This window comes from Dasypus novemcinctus, chromosome 3, assembly GCF_030445035.2.
Source record: "Dasypus novemcinctus isolate mDasNov1 chromosome 3, mDasNov1.1.hap2, whole genome shotgun sequence".
In the NCBI taxonomy this organism is placed as follows: domain Eukaryota; kingdom Metazoa; phylum Chordata; class Mammalia; order Cingulata; family Dasypodidae; genus Dasypus; species Dasypus novemcinctus.
Window position 1 is genome coordinate 114342377 of NC_080675.1, and position 25470 is coordinate 114367846.

General features: G+C 37.5%; 1 protein-coding gene across 1 annotated transcript in view; it reads right to left on the reverse strand.

Moving 5' to 3' along the window:
• TTBK2 (tau tubulin kinase 2) overlaps positions 1-25470 on the reverse strand; it is a 298458-nt gene that overhangs the window by 57983 nt on the left and 215005 nt on the right. Inside the window, 1 exon segment of the mRNA XM_004466708.3 lies at positions 8601-8758. Within this exon segment, the coding sequence (XP_004466765.2) occupies positions 8601-8758 (158 nt within the window).

The window sequence follows — 25470 nt, forward strand, 5'->3', positions numbered from 1 at the left end:
AGGAGATCCAGTTTTCTCAGCACCATTTGTTGAAGAGATTATTCTTTCCCAATTGAGTGGTCTTTGCCACCTTGTCAAAAATCATTTGGCAATAAATGTCAGGGTTGACTTCTGAGCTCAATTCTATTCCATTGACCTGTATGTCTGTCTGTCCTTGAGTCAGTACTATTCTGTATTGATCGCTGTGGCTTTGTAGTAAGTTTTAAGATCAGAAAGTGTGATTTCTCCAACTTCACTCTTCTTTTTCAAGATGATTTCAGGATCCCTTACCCCTCCATATAAATCTGACGATTGGCTTTTCCATTTCTGCAGAGAAGGTTGTTGTTATTTCTATTGGGATTGCACTGAATCTACAAATTGCTTTGGGAAGGATTAACATCTTAACAATATTTAGTTGTCCAATCAATGAACATGGAATATCCTTCCTTTTATTTAGGTTTTGTTTGATTTCTTTTAGCACTGTTTTATAGTTTTCTGTGTGCAAGTCTTCATATCTTTGGTAAGATTTATACCTACATATTTGATTCTTTAGTTGTTTTTGTAAACAGATTTTTAAAATTTTATATAAATTTAAAAAAGATTTAAAAAATGTCTTCTATAGATTGTTCAATGCTTGTGTATAGAAACACTACTGATTTTTGGTATATATATTGTACCCTGGCACTTTTTCAAATTCCTTTATTAGTGCTAGGAGCTTTGTTATGGACTTTTCAGCATTTTCTGTATGTAGGATCATGTCATTTGCAAATATGGAAAGCTTTACTTCTTCTTCTCCAATTTGGATGTCTTTAATTCTTTCCTTGCCTAAGTGCTCTGGCAAGGACTTCCAGTTCAATGCTGAATAACAGTGGTAAAAGTGGGCATCCTTGTCTTGTTTCTGATCTTACAGGGAAAGCTTTCAGTCTTTCACCATTAAGTAGGATGTTACCTGTGGACTTTTCATAATATGACCTTTGTCATGTTGAGGTAGTTTCTATTTCCAGTGCTTTATGTGTTTTTATCAAGAAAGGGTGTTGGATTTTGTCAGATGTTTTTTCTGCATCAATTGAGATGACCATGGAGTTTCTTCCCTTCATTCAGTTAATGTGGTATATTATATTAATTTTCTTATATTGAACCACCCTCGCATACCGTGATAAATCCCACTTGATCATAATGTATAATTCTTTTAATGTGCTACTGGATTGGTTTGCTAGCATTTTGTTAAGGATTTTTGGGTCTATATTTATAATAAATATTGGTTTATAATTTATTTTCTCTGGCTTTAGTATTAGGATAATGGCTCATAGAATGAATTACAGTGTGTTCCTTTCTCTTCAATTTTTGGGAAGGGTTTGAACAGGATTGGAATTAAATCTTCTTGTAATGCTTGGTAGAATTCCCCAATAAAGTCACCTGGGCCTGGGCTTTTCTTTGTTGGGAGATTTTTTATTACTGACTCAAATTTTTACTAGCAATTGGTTTGTTGAGCTCTTCCATTTCTTCTTCTTTCTCTTTCTGTAAAGATTTATTTTATTTATTCTCTCTGCCACACACCCCCCCCCCAATAATTTTTTGCGCTTGCTGTCTTTTCTCTGTGTCTGTTCCTTGTGTGCTTGTCTTCTTTTTAGGAGGTACCAGGAATTGAATCTGGGACCTCCCATGTAGGAGGGAGGCACCCAGTGGCTTGAGCCACCTCTGCTTCCTGCTTGTTGTGTCTCTCATTGTATTTCTTTGTTGCATCATCTTGTTCCACTTGCTCGCTGTGCCAGCCTGTCGTATCAGCTGGCTGTCTTGTTTTCTTTAGGAGGTCCTGACACCTCCCATGTGGTAGGAAGGTACCCAATTGCTTGAGCCACATCCGCTTCTCCTACATCTTCTTGAGTCAATGTAGGTAGTCTGTGTGTTTCTAAGAATCAGTCCATTTCATCTAGGTTATCTAATTTATTGGGGTACATTTGTTCATACTATCCTCTTTATAGCCCTATCATTTCTCATTTTTGTTACTTGTATCTTCTTTTTGTCAGTCTAGCTAAAGGATTGTCTATTTTGTTATCTTTTCAAAGATCCAACTTTTGGTTTTGTTGATTCAATTTTTTGTTTGTTTCATATTTAATTTATCTCTAATCTTTGTTATTTCCTTCCATCTTCTTACTTGGGATTTGGTTTGCTCTTCTTTCACTAGTCTTCCAGTGTTGACATAAGGTCTTGGATTTGAATTATTTCTTCCATTTTAATATAAGCATTTAGAGCTATAAATTTCCCTCTCATTGGGGGGGTGGGGTTGAATGGGACCTCACATATATATTTTTAATGTAATATTATTACAAAGTCAATAAAAAATAAAAAAATTAATAAAAAAAAAAAAAAATTTCCCTCTCACACTGCCATTGCTGCATCCCTTAGTTTTGGTTTGCTGTATTTTCATTTTCATTGCTCAAGATATTTACTCCCCATTGTGATTTCCTCATGAACCCATTGTTTTCTTCAGTGTATACTGTTTAATTTCCACATATTTGTGAACTTTCCATTTCTCCCTCTATTATTAGTTTCCAGCTTAATTCTATTGTGGGCAGAGAAGATACATTGCATGATTTCAATATGTTTGTATTTATTAATACTGGTTTTGTCATCTAACATATAATCAGTTCATGTGCACTAGAGAAGAATGGGCATTCTATTGTTTGGAGAAGTGTTCTATACATGTCTGTTAGGTCTAGTTGGTTTTAGCAGGTATTCTTATACTTTTTTGTTCCACAGACCCCTTTGTCAGTCAGATGAAAACCATGGACCCTTTACTGAGTCAACACTATACTTTGTATTATTTCATAAACATATCATACCTGTACCAACATGTCCCCACAAGAATGTTTTTTTGAATTTCAATTCAAGCTCACAGACCCCTCTATAAGAATCCCAGGTTTAGAATACCGTTCGAGCCTTGTATTTTCTTATTAATCTGACTAAATGTTCTAGCCATTATGGAAAGTGTTTTGAAGCGGGTATTTCAACCCACTGTCTTCTTGCCTCGATGGTTTCTGGTGAGAAATTAGCACTCAATCTAATTGGCTTTCTCTTGCATATAAAATGTTGATTTTTCTCTTGCAGCTTTCAGAACTCTCTCCTTGTCCTATTGATAGTATGAAAATATGTAACATGGTGTTTTATTTGTTTTTCATGTTTATGTTTGGTGTTTTCTGAGCTTCTTTGAAGTGCATATTTATATCTTCTGCTAAGTTTAGGAAGTTCTTTATCATTATTTCTTTGACTATTCCTTCCGCTCCTTTCTTCTCCTTCTGGGACTCTCATAACATATATATTGGTACACTTGGTGGTATTTCAGAGGTGTTTTACGCTATTTTTCTTTTTATAATTCTTTCATTCTTTCTGTTCCTTAGCCTAACTCAGTTCAAATATCCTACTTTGAATTTGAGGATTCTTTCTTCTGCCAGCTCCAATCTGCTGTTGAAACACTCTTGGGAATTTTTCATTTCAGTTATTGTGGTCTTCAACTCCAGTTGTGTTTCTTTTAAAAATTTCTTTTTCTTTAGTAATTCTCATATTACTCATTCAGTGTTTTCCTGATATCCTTTGGTTCTTTTTCTGCCTTTTGCTTCATCTCCTTTGAGCATTTACAATTTTTTTAAAAGTTTAACTTCAAAAAATAAAATAAAAGCAGCTTAAAAAATTATAAAACACTACTCTAAAAAATTCTGCCTAAGTACATAGATCTCATTTAATCCTAAAAACAAACTAAATTATTTCTCTAGGGTTCAGAAAAGATACATAAATGAGCACAGATTGGTTAAATGACATGACCAAAGTCTCCTTGTTAATGAAGTAAATGAAGAAAATGTTTAATCATATTTATATCTCACAAAACTAAACCATATTTTTCACCTTTAGTATTGATAGAGTACCTTCTTTCCCTTTGCAACACATATATTACATTGTTACATTAGTTCTATTTTCCCCATTTATCACCATATTCTTAAAACCTGTAGTACAAAGTATTTGTATTATTGACCACAATCCTCATCTACCACCAAAATCATTGTTATACAGTCCCTAGATAATACTCTAGCTGGCTTTCAATTAACATTAACCTCCCTAGACTACCCCTCTCAGCCACAATCTCAATCAGCAGTGTTTGTTATACTCATTATAATGTGCTACCATCAACTCTATTCATTACCACAGATTTACAATGGAGCATTTTAAAAATCATTTTTAAAATATTCTTTGTTTGGTTGTGTCCACATGCTGGTCTTCTTCATCGATACTTTCTGGATTTTTACCCTCTTCCATTGGATCATTTCCTCTTTGGAATTCATTTGTTGAACACAGTACATTTTAATATTTTAAAATGTTAACTTTTGGGATTTATTCCTTGAAATGTCTGTTTCTTGATTTTGTAATCAGCTGGTGCTAAGACAGAGATTTTTAAAAATTTTCAGCTCTCCTATCACAAAGGTCTGCCCAAAGTAAACGAATGTACAGGGTCTTCCCTGTCTTTTCTGGGCCTGTGTCTTGTCCTGGGCTTGTGCTTATTGGTGTTTTCAATATCCTCTGTTTACAAGAGTTTGAATGTCGCTTCCATTTCTCAGGAAACAGAATTCCACCTCCTGGGTTTTAAAAGTAGGCAAACCTTTGTCCTAGAATGTCTGCTGCTACAGTTTCTTACATTTCTTTTGTTATCTCAAGCTGTTTTAGCCTGGAGGGCAATTCTGGGAGGTAGCATGCTGGAGATGAGTTTCCCAAGTCAGTCTTTCCTAGCTAGCTGAAAGAGGGCTAGGGACCATGAAGTGGGCACAGATTAGCTCCAAAGTGACCTGGGAATGGGTTCAGGAAGGGGACCAGTAACTTCATCCATGGCATCCCCAAACTGAACTTTCTTGATCTACCCAGCAAATGGAGCCCTTCAACTAACTGTCCCCTACAACCCTGAGGAATCACAGTGTCTTTAAGTTTCCTCCACCACCACCTTTGTCCAGGGCAGGATTCCTTAGAGCCGTACCTCCTGCGATCCAAAGACACTAATCCAAAGCTATGATAAGTGATCAGTCATACCAACCCCTGGTCTTTGGAAAGAGGATTTTTAAGTCCTTTTCTGGTACCAGCAAACGAGCCAAGGACTGGACCCCATGGTGTCCTGCCAGGGACTTGGGGATGGGTGATGGTAAGTGCTGCACAGAGAGAGCAATTTACTAGTCTTTATAATAATTTGCCAGTTTCTTTCTCCCACTTCTCCCTGGATGCTGTACAGTGTTCTACTTGCCTTTGGAATTTCAAACAGTTATTTCAGTCAGTTCCTGCCTGTTTAATAGTTTTTCTGGTGGAAAAACTGAATTCTAATGCTTCCTAGTTCACCTCTTCCCACAAACCTCCTTTTTGGTTCATTTTTGTGTTATTGGAGTATTTTATAAGATTCATAGTTTAATGGTATATCTTTTGTCAGTATAGAAAAATTCATATTCTTTAGCAGGTTTTTGTTTGTTTTGGTGGTCAGGATAGAGTTTGTGAACTCTGGTTTTATAGTTCTCTTTGTCTTGTAGATTGCTAAACTTTATTTCTCCTCTTGCCTCTGTCAATTTTCGATTTATTGCCTTTCAGCTACAAATTCACCATTTTTTTGCCAGTTTGTGGAAATGATCTGGGCCTATAAAATATTTTTATTTGCCAGCTGGATCAGGAACTCTGTTAATTAAGGGCAATGGACAGACACTGAAAGAGGAGTGTTTTACTTCTAGGTTCCAGTGTGCTTGCTTGGCAAGCTACTCTAGCATGTAAGCTTCCCCCAGGACCAAGCTTCTGGAGCGTAGCAGTGTCCTCTGCAGCATGGGTAGCTTCTTCACACCAGGCTCCTGAAGTATAGAGCTAGCAGCAATCAGCAGGTTACCCTTGCAGTCCCCACTACCCAGCAGTTGTGGGGATAACTTAGTGCACAACTTTCTCTGGGACCCTGGAGTGCAGATTTCAAAAAAGTTCCAGAAGACAGATTTCTGGCAAGTTCCAGATGGTAGATTTTCAGCAAATTCTGCCATTATGATCACACTGACTTTTCTGTCATCCAGTGAGTCATGAATGTGCTCTCTTCATAAGGGTTAGGATCTCAGCCCTGGGGAGGAGCAGAGTTCTTCCTTGGGTGCTCAGTCTTAAGTCCTAAGATCATGGCTGCACCTAATATTTACTATTCCTGTATTATTCACAGTTCTCTTCACTTCTTACTAGTCAATTCCTTGTTATTCCAATTTCCTATCATAAGTAATAATTCTTCATATAAAAATCTTTACCAGTTCAAATAATTGTGGTTTCTCTTTCCTGACTGGATCCAAATTGTTGTATCTTCTTTCCTCTTTCACCACTCAGTTGATGAAGAATGTTTCTCCCCTACTTTTGTCTTTTTTTTTTTTTATTTTACCTTTCCCTAAAGGCCTTTTTTACCCCCTCGAGGGAAGCTACTGTTGCCTTCTTTCACTTAAAGCTTAGCCTATTACCCAAAAGCTTGGTCTGAGGTAATCTGTGTTTCACTTTGTTGCAAGTTTTTGTGCCTTTCATTCCCCACATGCAAGGAAAAATTTCAATAACTCTTGGCACTATGATAACTTCAATATAAATAAATAACTTTTCACATACCCTGCTACCAAAGCCATGGAGGGGTCTAACGAACCTCTGCTAGATGTTAAGTCTCAGGTCACACGCCAGCTTATAGAGTTCAAGAACAATGGGTATGGCTGTGAGCTCCAACTATTGCAGAGCTCTTAAATATCCTTTGTTGCAGTGATACTAAAAGTGGTAGATCATTCAAACCAAGTAAATAGCAAATCCTTTGAAATGACAATTTCACAGTTTCGCAATTTCTACAGACAGTTGAAGGAAATAACTGCAATTATTGAAACTGTGTGAAACTGATTACTTTGTTGATAAGTTTTATTTCTAAAATCATGGATTTCACTTTTTGCAGCAAACCGCATAAGGATCAAATATTTATTGAATGAAATTTTCACGTGGATTTTACATTGTTTTTTTAATTATTAAAAAAATCAGATAAACAAGAAAAAAACAAAACAAAAACCACCTACATCCCTATAGTGCAGGATCTGATACACCCCCTTTTTTTTTTTTTTTTTAGCATTTTCATACTTAGGATGGGTTTAGTCTTTCCAAGAGCAGTTTTAGATCAATCTCAAGCAACATGGCTAATGCTCCTTTTTCTTCTTCCCTACATTTATTCTTGGGATGCCTTTATAAAGCCTCATGGCAGGGTGAGATGGGCAGGAGCACAAGAGAGAAAGATCTCGCACCAGCAGTTGATGTTTCAGTTTATTCTCTCTTTTTTTTTTTTAACTTATAGTTATTTTGAAATTTGGGCATCCTTTCTCTTCAAGATATGTCAAGGACATGGTTTTTGTATAGTTTTTGTTTTTCTTTTTTTGCTGTTCTACATTGATTTTGGAAGAAATATTGTATGATGGAGACCTGAGCTGCCTGCCTTCATTGTCTTCAGCTACCCTGAATTTCTAGTTGCTTAGATTTTTTCAAGCTTGAGAACTACTTCTAGCAATGTGCAAAGGAGAAGAATAAAAGCAGTAAAACAAGAATTAAAATTCCTAGACTGGCCCAGCTCTGTCACTAAAATTATATAAAGATGGATAGTTCACTTCACTGCTAGGATTCTATCCTCATTTGTAAAATGGGGTAGCTGAACTAGGGCAGTGGGTTCCAAATCCAGATCAGCATCAGAAACACCTGCTGTCCCATCCCTAGACATTCTGATTCAGGGATCTGGGATGAGTCCCAGGAATGAAAAATTTAAACAAACATCTATGATGATTCTGATGCTGCTAGTCGGGATCCCACATTTAGGAAACTCTTGAATGAGATAAGCAGTTATATAATTTCCAGTTATATAGGTCCGTGCAAGGTTTTCTCATTCTATAGGTTTCATTCATTCTACAAGTCCCAGTGACCCCCATCTTTAATATAAAATCAAAGCTATGGATTAGAGATAAAATGTCTTAATTAACTAACAATCTGGGATGACTATCCCAATTCACTTTATTTTTTAACAAAAGTTTACTGTAACCAGAGCAGATAAAAAAAAAAGAGTCATGAAGAAAGGCCAAATCAAAAAAGGAACACTCTTGTTGCATGTAGAGGAGAAAACATAAAAAAACCAATCACTAAAGAAAAAATACACCCAAAACTGTTCCCAATCCACTTTGAAAATTAAATGACTTTAAAAGAGGTACATGATACTTGTTTTTTTCCTACTAAACTTAAGCATAGTATAGTTACATATAATTGTGCTTTATTCTTTCCAAGGTTCCATATGTTCTTTAGAATTAAACAAGTACCCTTTATTATTTTGAAGAAAGTCTATTGTAAACTTGATGTCTACAAGTCACACAAGCTCTAGCTCCCATTTCATAGTAAGATCTTTTCTAAAAAAAGTAATATTAAACAAAGGCATACATAGAGCTATGTTAATTCAAAGAAATCTATAGCGTTTTCCCTAATCTTGGTATTTGATAATCTGAGGGAATGTGGATGATATATAAGACATTTCTGCTAATACAATGTATCTAGGAAAGACATTGCTAAATATTTTTAGGACATACCCAATTGCAGCAGGTGTCAAGCGGGTATGTAACTGAGGAGTTGTAGAAGTTGTAGTGGTTGTTAAGGAGCCATCAGTTCCAGTCTTCTCCCAATCAAAAGGGTCACTCTCAAGTACTCCAAAAGTTTTGATGCTGTTGTCAAACACGGATATAAGAAGCTAAACCACAAAGAAAACTAAAGTAAGCCAACAAAAGTAAACAAAGTCACTTTATTATGTAAAAGAAAGCATCCCAGATTCATAAAATGGTTTTGTAGTATGATTTAAAAATTGATGGTACAAATGAGGCAAATTTGAATAAGGACTATATGTAGATGATGGTATTGAATTAATGTTGATTTTTCTCAGATGTCATGCTGATAATTGTATACTTGTATAGGATAATGTCCCTATTATTGGAAGAAGCATAATCAAGTGTCATGTTACCTATAATCTACTTTCAGATGGTTTGGCAAAAGGAAATGCATACTGTGTATATGTCTGTATACATATTTATTTCTCATCTATCTGATCTCTTTTTTTTTGGTAAAAAAAGGGGGGGTCAGTTTTATTTGGTGAAATCAAATACGTACATATAGAGACATGGAATAAATTTAACATATGGCATGTTGGTTGTCTAGTAAGTATGTAGAAGTTCAGTACACTTTTATCCAATTTTAAGGGAGTTTGAAAAATTCTTTTAAAACACACATATATTGGGAAGCGGATTTGGCTCAACTGATAGTGTTGCAGCAAAGCCAGGAGTTCTGAACTGTAGAAACTCACAACCGGCACTCCAGAAAGGTGGATGTACAGTTTTATTACGCTTGGGCACACGGCCCAGAGGAGAGTCATCTCCAAATTCTGAGCCCCATTTTTCAGTTCTCACAGGTTTATATAGGATTTCAGGTGAGATCAGCATAACTTTTGTTCATCGGCTAACGTGTTGCTAGGTGATATTTTGCAAGCAGGGGGGTTACAGAGGCAGAATGAACCTGTAAGGTTGCGGGCTGATTTACAGAAGTGGGTGGGGGGAGTCACTCATTTGATATCTTCCTACTAGGCCATGTTTTCACAGGCTGATTTACAGAAACAGGGGTGGGAGTTATTTATTTGATATTCTCCTGCAAGGCCATGCCCTCACAGGCTGATCCACAGAAGCAGGGGCAGGAGTGACTTGTTAGGTATTTTTGCAAGGTTATGCTTTTTATTCTTCAACAACAGAGTGTTTGCACACCACATGGGAGGTCCAGGGTTCAATTCCAGGGCCTCCTGGCCCATGTGGTGAGCTGGCCCACGAGCAGTGCTGATGCATGCAAGGAGTGCCTTGCCACGCAGGGGTGTCCCTGCGTAGAGGAGCCCCACATGCAAGGTGTGCGCCCCATAAGGAGAGCCGCCCGGTGTGAAAAAAAGTGCAGTCTGCCCAGGAGTGGTGCTGCACACACAGAGAGCTGATGATGCAAGAAAAAGAGACAAGATTCCCAGTGCCACCAACAAGAATACAAGCAGACACAGAAGAACACATAGTGAATGGACACAGAGAGCAGACAACTGGGGTGGGGGGGGGGAAGGGAAGAGAAATAAAAATCTTAAAAAAAAAAACAAAAAAAACACATACATATCAAAAAAAAAAATTCACCCCATTAGTTTGATGTATAATATATAGAATTTCATTTTGTTTTAAATTAATAAATTGTGATTTTCTTGACAAAGATCTTACAAAGTTCCTTTATCATTTCTGATAGTATAGCTACCATTTTGAATTCTGGCTTCATTATTTCCTCATCATTTCTCTTATTCTGTTTGCATCCCATATTCAGAGTTTCTCTCTACTTCTATCTTCTTAAGTATCTTTGAGAATTGTATCTTTTTTAATTCCCAAATTTACTCTTCCTCGATTTATTCAGTTACGAAAATTTTCAGCCCTACATGCTAAATGTCTCATCACCAAATTACATGGCAAAATCTAGATGACTCAAACACTTTCATGAATTTCCCTGTTTGCATTTAAAAACCAAAATACCAAATGGAAGGCACTGTCTATAACCACTTCTTCTGCAGTACTACTAAAATTCTATTTCTTCAGTTCAAACTCTGGGTCTACCTCATTTTGACTTCTGAAATACTCTTACTCAAAATTTTGCCTGTAAGTTTTGATCCCCACCTTTCCCTTCATTTATTAGATGAGTGAATTTGGGCAAACTTCTTAACATTTTGTGAGCCTTAATTTTCCAATTTGTAAACTAGAGCCAGTAACCAATAAGATTGTTGTCAGTAATAAATGAGATTTTGCCAGTATGTGATCAATAAAATGCTAAGCAAATTAGAATCATCTGCTCTTCTAATTTTGTTTCTTTTAACTTTAGACATAATTTCTTATTTTCTGCATCATTAGCTTCGGATACATATAATAGTTTTTTCAAATATATTTTTAGTTTTCTTTGTACTCAAAAGAATTTAATGCAATAGTTTCCTAGCTGGTCTCTCTCACTCCACAAATTTCTCATCACGCTAACGCATTCTAAAAAGTTGCTAAAATACCAAACTCAGCATATAAATGCATTACATTCCCCCTAGGTTGGGACATAACTCCCACAGATGAGCCTTCCTGGCGCCAAGGGATTACTACCAAGCATCAGCTGGTGATGTAAATAGAAAAAGATCTTGAATAAAAGGGTCAACTCAGACCAGGAGAATATCTCAGCCCACATGTAGGATCATGTGTTAAAAACTGCTTTTTGACCTTGAATAAAAGGGGGAAATGGCAAAGACAGTTGAGTTTATATGGCTAAGAGTCTTCAAAAAAGAGTCAGGAGGTCATTAGAGGGGTGATGCTTACACACTCCTCAGGAGGACACCAGAAACAGCCAAAGTGGATACAATCCCAGGTACTGGTTCTCCTGAAGGCTATGGAGACCCACAGGGATATGGTCATGGTAGAAAGCTCTGGAATTCAGTGCCATGTCAGTGGGCCCTACTTTGGAATTTGTGTCCCTGAGTGTGATGGAGTTGGACTCAGATGTGACCTTTCTACACATGCCTCTTGTCACTTTTACTGAACCTTTGGTTGGTGCTAGGGTTTGTGTATACTCAGGAGACTTGAATCTCTGGATTGTCCATGTGCAGCTGGGCTCTGAGCCTCAGCAGAGCTGCATCTCCTACTCTCTGGTTCGTTGGACTTACGCAGGTCAGCTAACAGGGAGGTGAACACGGTCAATCACCACACCAGGGAACTGAGAGTGCCTACAACTGCAAGCAGGAGAATTGTATCCATCATCCATGTGTAATCTAAGCCCCCTCTCAAGATAGAGGTGGAGTGGACATCACCATCCCAGGGCCCACAGAATCGAGGAATAAAATATGGATTAGAGTGGACTTAATGATATTCTATTATAAAACTATTGTGACTACTAGGAGAAGAAATTGTATCATTGATGGGGAGAAAATGGCCACAGTAGTTGCTGAGGCAGGGAGTGGGAAGAAGAGATGTGATGAGGGAGTATTTTTTGCGACTTGGAGTTGTCCTATATGATATTGCAGGGTCAGATGCTGGATGTTATATATCCTGCCATAATCCACTGAATGTACTCAGGGAGAGTGTGAACTACGGGGTAAACTATTATCCACGTGGTGCAAAGTAGTGCTCCAAAATGTGTTCTCTGAGTGTGATGAGTGTGCCACAATGATGGAGGAGGTTGTTGGTGTGGGAGGAGTGGGGTAGGGGGATGGGGAGTATATGGGAACCTCTTATGTTTTTTATAATGCAGCCTCTTTTGTGATGTATCTTCAAAAAAATACAATTTACAAAAATGAGGGTAGGGAGGTGTTGTGTGGGTTATATGGGAACCTCTTATCTTTTTTTTAAATGTCACATTCTGTGTGATCTATTAACTTTAATTTAAAAGTGTTATTAAAAAATGAGAAAAAAAGTTGCTAAAATAATTTTCCACTAATAAATGAAGCTTATTGTGTTCAATAAAGAAGCTATTACTGGGAAGCGGATTTGGCCCAACAGATAGGGCGTCCACCTACCACACGGGAGGCCCACAGTTCAAACCCAGGGCCTCCTGACCCGTGTGATGAGCTGGTCCATGTGTAGTGCTGATGCACATAAGGAGTGCTGTGCCACGCAGGGTGTCCCCATGCGTAGAGTGTGCCCCATAAGGAGAGCTGCCCAGCATGAAAAAAGTGCAGCCTGCCCAGGAATGGCGCCGCACACACAGAGAGCCAGTGCAGCAAGATGACGCAACAAAAGAGACACAGGTTCTGGGTGCCGCTGACAAGAATACAAGCAGACACAGAAGAACACACAGTGAATGGACACAGAGCAGACACGGGGGGGGGGGGGGGGGGGAGGGGCGGGCAGGGAAGGGGAGAGAAATTTTTATAAATAAATATTTTTTTTTAAAAGAAGCTATTACTGCTACATACCAATTTCCTCAGACTAGCAATCAGTCCCACCAAGTAGTCTCTTGTGCTTTCCAATTTCATTCTTTAAAACTCACCGTTTTTACCAAGCCAACATTTAAATTTTCTCCCTGAGTCCTTATCTCTGTCCCTATCCTCATGCTTTGGATCCTCCTTGGAAGTTTACCATTATGTTCCCTTCTGCTTTATCATGTCCACATTTATTTTAAACTTTATCGAAAAATTTACTGTAAACTCTATCTCCTCCTAGAAAACTCATATTACAACTCAATCCACAGCCACCAGGATCAACAATTATATATTCAAATGACATAATGAAAAAAGCACGGACTTTGGAGTCAGACAAAGCAGAACTCAAATCCTAGCTACTTTACTTAATAATTGTGAGAACTTGAGTTTCTTTTCTTTCTGCTTCTTAAAAAGTTATAAAAGTCTCATGATAGAAAATTTCAAACAACAGTAGGAAATCTAAAGTAAAAGGTAAAAACTGCCCCACTTTGCCCAGTTCCTGATCTCATTCTTCAAGGGTGAACACTATTGATAGATTCTTGTACATCTGCCCACAAATAAAACCTGAACCCTCACAAAAAAATTTGATGCCTGTACAAAAATATATTTGTGTACTTCGTTTTACACAAAAATGAGCAAACTATATATATCTTTTATCCTCATTATTACACTGGCCACTCTAATTCAGTCTCCTTTTGCTGGCTCCCCTTCTTTTATCATAACTCTAGATACTGGAATCCATACCAGGCAATGTTCAGGCCTTGGCCAACCATTTTATTTTGATCAGGGGTCAACAAACTTCTATAAATGGCCAGACAGCAAATAATTTAGACTTTGCAGACTTTGTAATCTGTTGTTATATAACTCTGCTATTATAGAGCAAAAGCAGACATCGTTAAAACATAAATGAATGAGCTTGGCTGAGTTCCAAGAAAAGTGAATTTATGAAAATAGGAATGTGAAGTTTGTACACTTTTACATGTCATGAAGTATTCTTTTCATTTTTTTCCCCAACTATTTTGAAATGTAAATTTCATCCTTAGCTCATGAACCATACAAAAACAAATGGGATGGATTTGGTTAGTGGTCTGTAGTTTGTCAATCTCTAGATTCTAGACTGTTTTCCTAGATGATCTCATTCAGTCCCATAACTATATGCTGATGACTCCCAAATTTATGTATGTATGCATGTATATGCAGCTAGATAAATACCTATATAGATACCCTACACATACACGTTCATGTGCACACACACATACAATTGCCTAATTAACATATATACTTGGAGGAATAACCAGCCTTTCATACCTAACATGAACAAAATAAAACATTTTTAATAGCTTTATTGAGATGTAATGTTTATAACATACAATTCACCCAGTGTACAATTCAAGGACTTTTAATATATTCACAGAGGTGTACATCTATCACCACAATCAATTTTAGAATATATTCATTAACCCAAAAGGAAAACCCACACACCTTATCTGTCAACCCCCAATCCTGCCATTCCACCCAGACCTAGGCAATGACTAATCTACTTTCTGTCTCTATAGATTTGCCAATTCTGGATATTTCATATAAATGGAATCACATAATATATAGCCTCTTTCACTTGACATAATGTTGTCAAGGTTCATCCATGTTGTAGCATATATCAGAACTTCATTTTATGGCTGAACAATACTCCATTGTATGAATATTTATCTCTTTATCCATTCATTAATTGATGGATATTTGGATTACTATGAATAATATTGCTATGAACATCTGTGTACAAGAGTTTATGTGGACATATATTTTCAGTTCTCTTGGGTATAAAACTAGAAGTTGAATTGCTGGATCATATGGTAACTCTATGTTTAAATGTTTGAGGAAATGCCACACCATTTTCCAAAGTGGTTGTACAATTTTACATTCCATCCAGTAATGTATTAGGGTTCCAATGTCTCTTATGTCCTTGCCAATACTTGTTATTTTCCATTTTTTAAAAGAAAAAGCTATTCTTGTATGTAAGTATGGAGTGGTATCTCATTGTGGGCCTGATTTGCATTTTCCTAATGGCTGATGATGTTAGGAATCTTTTCATGTGTTTATTGCTCATTTGTACATCCTCTTTGGAGAAATGGCCATGCAGATCCTTTGCTGATTTTTAAACTGGTATATTTGTCCTTTTGTTACTAATTGTACAAGTTCTTTATACAGTCTAGATACAAGTCACATGATTTACAAATATTTTCTCCCATTCTGTGGATTTTTTCACTTTTTGAATGGTGTTCTTTATGTACAAAATGTTTTAATTTATATGATGTTGTGTTTATTATTTCTTTCATTGCTTATGCTTTTGGTTTCATTTCTAAAAAACCACTGTTTAATCCAAAGTCACAAAGATTTACACCTTTATTATTTTCCAGGAGTTTTATAGTTTTAGCTCTTACATTCAGGTTTTTGATCCATTTTGAGTTAATTACTGTATATGTTATGTGGTAGGGGCCAACACTTCATTTTTTTGTATATGGATATCCAGATCTCTCAGCACCATTTGCTGAAGAGACTTCTTCCCCCATTGAATTGCCTTGGCACCCTTGCTGAAGATCAACTGACCAGATGTGAACTCTCAATTCTATTCTACTGATCTATGTTTATCTTTATGCAAATACCACACTGTTTTGATTACAACAGCTTTTAGTAAGTTTTGAATTCAGGATGGGTGAATTCTCCAACTTTGTTCTTCCTTTTCAAGATTTTTCTGCTATTCCTGGGTCCCTTGAAATTCCATATGAATTTTAGGATTAGGATGTTAATTTCTGCAAAGATGTCAGCTGCGATTTTGATGAAAATAAAACTTTGCTATCTTCCATCACTCTTACTGTAATCCTTTCACTTTAAAAACATCACCATCTACTCGAATGCTCTGACCCAATATCTAGGAATTATTCTTGATTCCCTTCTTTCCCTTACTTCCCATATTTAATTTATCAGGAAGTCTAGTAGCTATAACTAAAAATAGATCCTGAACCTGACTGCTTCTTTCCATGCCCATTGTTATCCTATTCCAAGTCCTACCATCTCATCTGGTCTACTGCAAAGCCTATTACTTTTCTCCTTCTGCTTCATTCCAAACTACCCTCCTTCCCCACCTATTTTTTTCTTTTTCTTTTTACAGATCAGAGTGATCTTTCTAAAGCTTAAATCACATCACATCACACTTTCCTCCTTTAACTCTCCAAATGTTTTTCCTTCAAACTCAAAATAAAAGTTATACTCTGCTCTACAAGGCTCTTCATGACTAGGTTCCTACCTCACATGGTCCACATCATTTCTCACTATGCTTCTGTGCGCTCACTCTTCTCTAATCAATCATACTGGACATTTTTTTTTTTTTAAGATTTATTTTTATTTTATTTATCTCCTACCCCCTTGCCACTTGCTCGCTGTCTGCTCTCTGTGTCCATTTGCTGTGTGTTCTGTGTCTGCTTGTCTCCCTTTGCTGAATCATCTTGTTGCGCCAGCTCTCCACCAGGGCAGGCCGTCAGCTCTCCGTGGGAGTGGGCCAGCCTGCCTTTGTAAGGAGGCCCTGGGAAGCAAACCCATGGCCTCCCCTTTGGTAGATGGGAGTCTAATTGATTGAGCCACATCCGCTTCCCACTGGATTTCTTTTTGCTCCTCAAACATGGCAAATTGGTTTTTTCCTCAAAGGCTTTTACTTGTTATCTCTGCTTGGAACATACCTCCCTCAGATATCATCATCTAGTGCCCTTTCATCATCTACATATAGTCAAAATATAAGTTTTTCAGAGAAGCACACCCCATTTAAAGTGATACCCCTACTCTGCAAGGTATTATATTATAATTATTAATGATGTTAATTGCCTACACACTATCTGAAATTACTTTATTTACTGACTTTTTCTTCCAATTAGAATGTAATCTCCACAGGAGCAGAATGCAATCCTGTCTTTTCTACTGATGTATCCCAATCACCTAGTATAATGTCTACCACATATTAGAACCACAAAAAATATCTGTGGATTAAATGCATGAATAAATCTCTCCATACCAGTGCATATTATCCCACAGAGACAAGAATTTCATTGTTTGACTTTACTATAAGCAAAAACCAGTTCCCCACAGAGAACATTGAGGCTGTTTTCAGATATTCTCTACAACAATTAATGGTGCAATGGACACACCTGCACAAATTTTAGTGCATTCATGAAAGCATATCTTTAGCAAAGAAATCCCAGAGGTAGAATTACAGGGTTAAAGGGTGTATGAATTTTAAATTCTGATTCTTAATGCAACAGAGCATCACCGAGCCTCAGTTTTCTTTATAAAATGTAGATAATATCATCCATCTTCTAGGGTTCACTCTAAGTTTTGGATATAATGTATACAAGTTATTTAGTCAATAACTGGTATATAGTAGGTATTCAATAAATGGCAGCTATTATAACTATCATAATTAATATAGCTTCTGTATCATGGCATGAACATCTGTTCACTAGACTATTTGAGATTGGGACTGATTTACTCATATTTGGAAAGGCTTATACTGGGTGCTGTGATAGTGGTAGAGGTGAGGTAAAATGTGCTGTAAACTGCATTAATTTTTTTTCATTTAGAAAAATTTTATTGAAGTCTATCATTCATAAATGAACATAAACAATAAGCATATAGTAAAAGTTGTGAACGTACAAAACAAACATGCGTAACATCATACAGGATTCCCATATATCATCCAACTACCAATACTTTGCATAGGTGTGAAACATTATAAATTATGAAAGAGCATCGTTAAAATATTACTACTAACTATAGCCCATATCTTACATTTGGTTTATTTTTCCCACAATGCTTCCTATTTTTTAAAAATTCATAAACCATACAATTTATCTAAAGTATACAGTCAATGACATTTGGTATAATCACCGAGTTGTGCATTACTTAAATCAATATCAGAGCATTTTTCATTACTAAAAAACAAAAAGCAAAATGCCAAAAAATTCTACCCCTTAGTAGTCACTCCTCAAAGTGTCTATCCTTCCCCTGGCACACATAACTGTTAATCTAGTTCCACCTCTGATACTTGTATTTACATTTTGCATGGATGGAGTCAAAGAGTATGTAGTACTTTTTGTCTCAGTTCTTTCACTTAGCAATTTTTTTTTTTACAATTGATAGAATATTACTAATAAATTACTATATACTCTTGTCTTAGAGTGGTTTCGTTGTATTTTTGCCCAAATATTACTCTGGTATTAACCTCTTGTAACATTAACATACATTTGTTCTGTTACAGAGAAAAAAGTCTTATATATGCATTATTAGCCATATTCATTTTTCACAAGAAGGTTTGCTATGCTATAAAGCCCTATGTTTCATTTCTTAGTTTTCCTTCTAATGATATATATATCCTTAGACTTTCCCTTTCAACCACTATCATATCCATATGTTAGCCCTACTAATTATAAATTCTATGAGGTGCTTTCATCATTTCTGTTCATTTTCAAACATTTACAAACAAATTTTTACCAATTCTGCACAGATTAAATATCACCATTCCATTCTCTAGTGACTTATATTCAAGCTATTACCAACCTGAGTTTGCTCATTATATTTAGCTCATAATAGCAAAATCATACAGTATTTGTCCTTTTTTGTCTGGCTTCCTTCACTCAACATAATGTCCTCAAGGTTCATCCATGTTTTCATATGCTTCTCAACTTCATTTTTTTTTTAAAAGATTTATTTATTTCTCTCCCTTTCCCCCCCCACCCCAGTTGTCTGTTCTCTGTGTCTATTTGCTACATCATGTTCTTTGTCCGCTTCTGCTGTTGTCAGTGGCATGGGAATCTGTGTTTCTTATTGTTGTGTCACCTTGTTGTATCAGCTCTCCATGTGTGTGGCACCATTCCTGGGCAGGCTGCACTTTCTTTGGTGCCGGGCAGCTCTCCTTACGGGGCACACTCCTTGCGCATGGGGCTCCCCTACGTGGGGGACACCCCTGAGTGGCACGGCACTCCTTGCGCGCATCAGCACTGCGCATGGGCCAGTTCCACACGGGTCAAGGAGGCCCAGGGTTTGAACCGCGGACCTCCCATGTGGTAGACGGATGCCCTAACCACTGGGCCAAGTCCGCCACCAACTTCATTTCTTACAGCTGAATAATATTGTATCTTGTGTATATACCACAGTTTGTTTATCCATTTGTCAGTTGATGGAGAACAGGGTTGCTTCCATCTTTTGGCAACTGTGAATTAGGCCGCTATGAACACTGGTGTGCAGATGTCTGCTGGTAACACTGCTCTCAGATCTTCTGGGTATATACCACTAGAGGTATTGATAGGTCACATGGCAGATCTACATCTAACTTCCTTAGGAACTGCCCAACAGAATTCCATGATGGCTCTACCATTCTACAATCCTACCGACACTGAGTAAGCATCCCATTGCTCTACATCCTCTCCAAATTTTGTAGTATTGTTTTTTAATAGTGGCCATTCTAGTAGGTGTGAAATAATATTCGTTGTAGCTTTTTCATTTCCCTAATAGCCAGTGGTGTTGAACATTTTTTTCATGTAGTTTCTCGCCATTTGAATATCTTCTTCAGAAAAATGTTTATTCCGGTCTCTTGCCCATTTTTTTTTTTTAAGATTTTTTATTTATTTAATCCCTCCTCCCCACCCCACCCCACCCCCGGTTGTCTGTTCTCTTGTGTCTATTTGCTGTGTCTTGTTTCTTTGTCTACTTCTGTTGTCGTCAGTGGCATGGGAAGTGTGGGCGGCGCCATTCCTGGGCAGGCTGCACTTTCTTTCGTGCTGTCTTGCCCATTTTTTAAATCGGGTCATTTGTCTTTTAGTTGTTGACTTTTCTTATATATCATGGACATTAGACCTTCTCAGATGTGTGAATTCCAAATACTTTTTCCTATTGAGTTTGTTTCCTTTTAAGTCTTTTAAAGTCCTTTAAAGTGCAGAAGTGTTCAATTTTGAGGAGGTCCCATTTATCTATTGTTTCTCTTGCTGTTCCTGCTTTGGGTATAAGGTTTAAGAGAGCCCCACCTACTATAAGGTCTTGAAGATGTTTCCCTAAATTATCTTCTAGGAGTTTTATGGTCCTGGCTTTTATGGGTAGGTCTTCAATCCATTTAGAGTTGATTCTTATACAGGGAGTGAGATAGGGGTCCCCTTTCAATCTTTTGGTTATGGATATCCAGTTTTTCCAGCACTATTTGTTGAAGAGACGGTTCTGTCCCAGAAAACTTGACTTGGTAGGCTTGTCAAAAATTAGATGACCATAGAGGTAAGGGAACTCTCAATTTCATTCCATTGATCAATGTGTCTATCTTTATGTCAATACCATGCTGTTTTGATCACTGCAGCTTTATGATACACTTCAAGGTCAGGAAATGTGAGTCCTTAGGCATCACTCTTATTTTTTTAGGATCTTTTTGGCTATTCAGGGTCCCTCTCCCATCCAAATAAATCTGGTAATTGACTTTTCTATTTTTGTGAAGTAGGATGTTGTAATTATTTTGGTATTGTGTTGAATCAATAAATCAATTTGGGTAGAACTGACATCTTCACAATGTTTAGTCTTCCAATCCATGAACACGGAATGGCTTTCCCTTTGATTAGGTCGTCTTTGATTTCTTTTTGTAGTGTTTTGTAGTTTTCTGATCACAGACCCTTTACATTCCTGGTTAAATTCATTCCTAAATACTTGAGTCATTTTGTTGCTATTGAAAATAGAATGTTTTCTTGATTTTCTCCTCAGCTTGCTCTTTACTAATGTATAGAAACACCACTGATTTTTGCATGTTGATCTTCTATGCCGCCATTCTGCTGAACTCATTTATTAGCACTAATAACTTTGTTGAAGGTATTTAGTTTTCTAAATATATGATGACATCTGCAAATATTGAGAGTTTTACCTTCTCTTTTCCAATTTGGATGCCTTTTAGTTCTTTTTCTTGATTAAGAGCTATTGCTTGAACTTCAAGCACAATGTTGAATAACAGTGGTGATAATGGGCATCCTTGTCTTATTCCTGATCTTAGAGGGAAAGCTTTCAACCTCTTCCCATTGAGTAGGATGTTGGCCCTGGGATCTTAATACATGTCTTTTATTATACTGAGGAACTTTCCTTCTATATCTATATTTTGAAGTGTTTTTTAAAAAAAGATATTTATTTCCCCTCCTTCCCTCCCCCTCACCCTCCTTTGCCATTTTTGCTGTCTGTATCCATTCATTGTGTGATCTTTTGTATCTATTTCTCTCTTGGTCTTCTTCTTTTTATTCCTTTAGGATTAACCGGGATTCAATCCTGGGGACCTCTGATATGGAGAGAGGTTCCCTGTTAGCTGCATCCCCTCAGTTCCTGGTTTCTGTTTCACTTCACCTTGACTCTCCCCTTCCTCTCTCTTGTTGTGTCATCATCTTGCTGAGTGACTCACTTGTGCAGGCACTGGCTCACTGCATGGGCACTCAGCTCACTGCACGGGCACTGGCTCACTGCGCAGGCATGCTTTCTCTTCTTTTCACCAGGAGGCCCCAGGGATTGAACCTGGGTCTTCCCATATGGTGGGCAGAAGCTCTATCACTTGAGCCACATCTGCTTCCCTGGTTTTTTTTTTTGTTTGTTTTTTGTTTTTTTTTAACCAAGAAAGGATGCAGGATTTTGTTAAATGTCTTTTCTGCATCAAGCGAGGTGATCGTGTGGGTTTTATGTTTTGATTTGTTAATGTGGTGCATTATGTTAATTGATTTATTTATGCTGAACCACCCCTGCATACCAAGAATAAAACCTACTTGATTGTGGTGTGCAATTATTTTATGCTGTTGGATTCAGTTTGCAAGTATTTTTTTGGAGAATTTTTGTATCTATGTCCATTAGAAAGATTGGTTCGTAATTTTTTTTTTTTTGGTAGTATTTTTATCTGGTTTTGGTATTAGGGTGATGTTGGTTTCATAAAATGTGTAATTTTCCCTCCTTTTCAAATGTTTGGAAGTGTTTAAACAGAATTGATAATTCTTTTTTTAAAAAGATTTAATTTACTTATTCCCCACTCCTTACCCCACTGTTGGTGTTTGCTGTCTGCTCTCTGTGTCCATGTGTTGTGTGCTCTCTGTGTCTGCTTGTTTTCTCTTTAGGAAGCCTGGGAACTGAACCTGGGACCTCATGTGGGAGAGAGGCACTCAATCACTTGAACCACTTCAGCTCCCTGGTTTGTTGGGTTTCTCATTGTTTTTCTCTGTGTCTCTTTGTTACATCATCTTGTTGCATCAGCTCACCGTGCCTGCCTGTCACACCAGCTCGCTGTCTTGCCTGTCTTCTCCAAGAGACACTGGGAACCAAACCTGGGATCTCCCATGTGGTAGGCGGGAGCTCAATCACTTGAGCCACATCCATTTTCCTATTAATTTTTCTTGAAACGTTTGGTAAAATTCCCCTGTGAAGCCATCTGGTCCTGAATTTTTTTTTGTTGGAAGATACTTGATGACTGATTCTACTTCCTTACTTGTGATTGGTTTGCTGAGTTCCTGTATTTCTTGTAGAGTCAATGCAGTTTGTAAATTTCTAGGAATTTTTTCATTTAATCTAGATTGTCTAATTTGTGGGCACACTATTTCTCATAATGTCCTTTTTTATGATCCTTTTTATTTCTGTGGGATCAGTTGTAACGTCCTACCTTTCATTCATGATTTTATTCACTTGCATCTTCTCTCTCATTTTTTCTTTGATAGTCTAAGGATTTATCAATTTTATTGATCTTCTCCAAGCACCACCTTTTGCTTTTGTTGATAATTTCTTTTTTTTTTAATCTCAATTTCACTTCTTTCTTCTCTAATCTTATTTCTTCTTCCTGTTTGCTTTGAGATTGGTTTGCTATTTTTTTTCTAGTTCCTCTGGGTGTTCAGTAGATTTTTTATTTTAGCTCTTTCTTCTTTCTGAATATAGATGTTTAGGGCTATAAATTTCCTTCTCAGCATTGCTTTTGCTATATCCCATAAGTTTTGATAAGCTGTTTCTTGTTTTCATTCATTTCAAGATGATACTCATTTCTATTGCAATTTCTCCTTTGACTTACTGATCGTTTAGGAGTATGTTGTTTAGCCTTGATATATTTGTGAATTTCTCTCTCCTATTATTGATTTCAGCTTCATTTTATTACGACTATAGAAGGTTTTTGTATAATTTCAATCCTCTTACGTTAACTAAGAGCTGTTCAGTGTCCCAACACACTGTCTATCTTGGAGAAAGAGCCATAATCATTTGAGAAGAATGTATAGCATGCTGATTTGGCATATCTATTACTCAGCCAAAAGGGTGCTGATGCAAAGTACCAGAAATCTGTTGGCTCTTATAAAGGGTAATTATTTGGGCTAGAAGCTCACAGTTACAAGGCCCTATTCAAGGTACCATAAAAGGTACTTTCTCACCCAAAGTCATTGGCCAAGTGTTGACACAAGACAGCAGGCGATGTCTGTGAGAGTTCAGCCTCCTCTTCCCTCTTAAGGCTCCATGGGTCCAGCTTCTTATGATTTCGGCTATAGACTGGCATAAGGCTCTCACTGTCCCTGGGGCTCATTTCTTTCTGGGCTCAGTTGCTTTGTTCTCTTCACAAGGTCAGCTGTAAACTATAAAGTAAATGGCTCAGCTCTCTTCCTGGGATCCTCTTCCATGTCTACAGAGCCTTCTCTCTTTTCTCATATAATTGCTTCTGTGTATCTACTTCAGTGACTCTCCATTTATACAGCCCACAAAGGGGGTGGGGACTTATACTGAATTGCCCTAATGACAGCTCGAATCAAAGCCCTAATCTTGATTTAATTAAGTAAAAGTGAAACCTCTTAATTTAATACAATCAAAGAGGAACATACCTGTTTACAAACATAATCAATATCTCTTTTTGGAATTCATAAATAATACCAAACTGCCACAGGGTACAATGTTATATATAAATCTGTAGGTCCAGCTTGCTTATCATATTGTTCAAGTTCTATTTTCTTGATCTTCTGTCCAGTTGTTCTATCTATTGATGTGAGTGGTGTTTTAAAGTTTCCAAATATTATTGTACAGACATCTATTTCTCCTTTCAGTTTTGCCCAAGTTTGCCTCGTGTATTTTGGGGCACCCTGGTCAAGTGTATAAATAATTATGACTGCTACTCCTTTCTGGTGGATTGTTCATTTTATTAATATATAATGGCCTTCTGCTTCTCATCACTTTTTTTTGCATTTAAAGTCTGTTTTGTCTGACACCAGCATAGCTACCCTACTCTCTTTTGGGTGCTGTTTGTGTGAAATATCATTTTCCAACCTTTCCCACTTTCAGCCTATTTATATCCTTGGGTCTCCTGCAGACAGCATATGAATGACTTGTGTTTACTTATCCTTTCTGTCAGCCTATGTCTTTTGATTGGGGACTTTTTTTTTTAAAGATTTATTTTTTATTTATTTCTCTCCCCTTCCCCCCACCCCCGCCCCAGTTGTCTGTTCTCTCTGTCCGCTGCACGTTCCTCTCTGTCCACTTCTGTTGTTGTCAGTGGCACGGCAATCTGTGTCTCTTTTTGTTGCAACATCTTGCTGTGTCAGCTCTCCGTGTGTGCGGTGCCACTCCTGGGCAGGCTGTACTCTCTTTCACACTGGGCGGCTCTCCCCATGGGGCGCACTCCTTGAGCGTGGGGCTCCCCTACGTGGGGGACACCCGTGTGGCATGGCACTCCTTGCGTGCATCAGCACTGCATGTGGGCCAGCTCCACACGGGTCAAGGAGGCCTGGGTTCGAACCGCAGACCTCCCATGTGGTGGACGGATGCCCTATCCACTGGGTCAAGTCTGCTTCCCTTTTGAATGGGGACTTTAATCCATTAATGTTCAATGTTACTACTGTAAAGGCATTACTTCAACCATTTTATTCTTTGGCTTTCATATGTCATATCTTATTTTTGTCTTTTACCCTTTTGACTACCCTTTCTGAAAGTCTTCACTTCTCTGCTCTCTTCCAAGCCTCTCTCTCCTGTCTTTTATTTTCTGGCTGCAGAATTCCCTGTAGTGTTTCCTCCAGAGCTGGATTCATGTTTACAGACTCACTTAGCTCCTGTTTTTCTGTGAATATTTTAAACTCACCATCATAATTGAGGGATATTTGCCATAAAGGAATTCTTGGCTGGCAGTTTTTCTCTTTCAGTAACTTAATTATATCATACCACTGCCTTTTCACCTCCGTGGCTTCTGAAGAGAAATCTGCACTAAGCCATACTGGACATCCCTTGTATGTGATGTTTCAATTCTCCCTTACTGCTTTGGGAATTTTCTCTTTCTCTTTGGCATTTGGCATTCTGAACAGTATGTGTCTTGGGGTAGGTCTATTTGAATTTTTCTAATTGTAATACACCATGCTTCCTGGATACATATATTCATGTCTTTCAGCGTTGGGAAATTTTCAGCT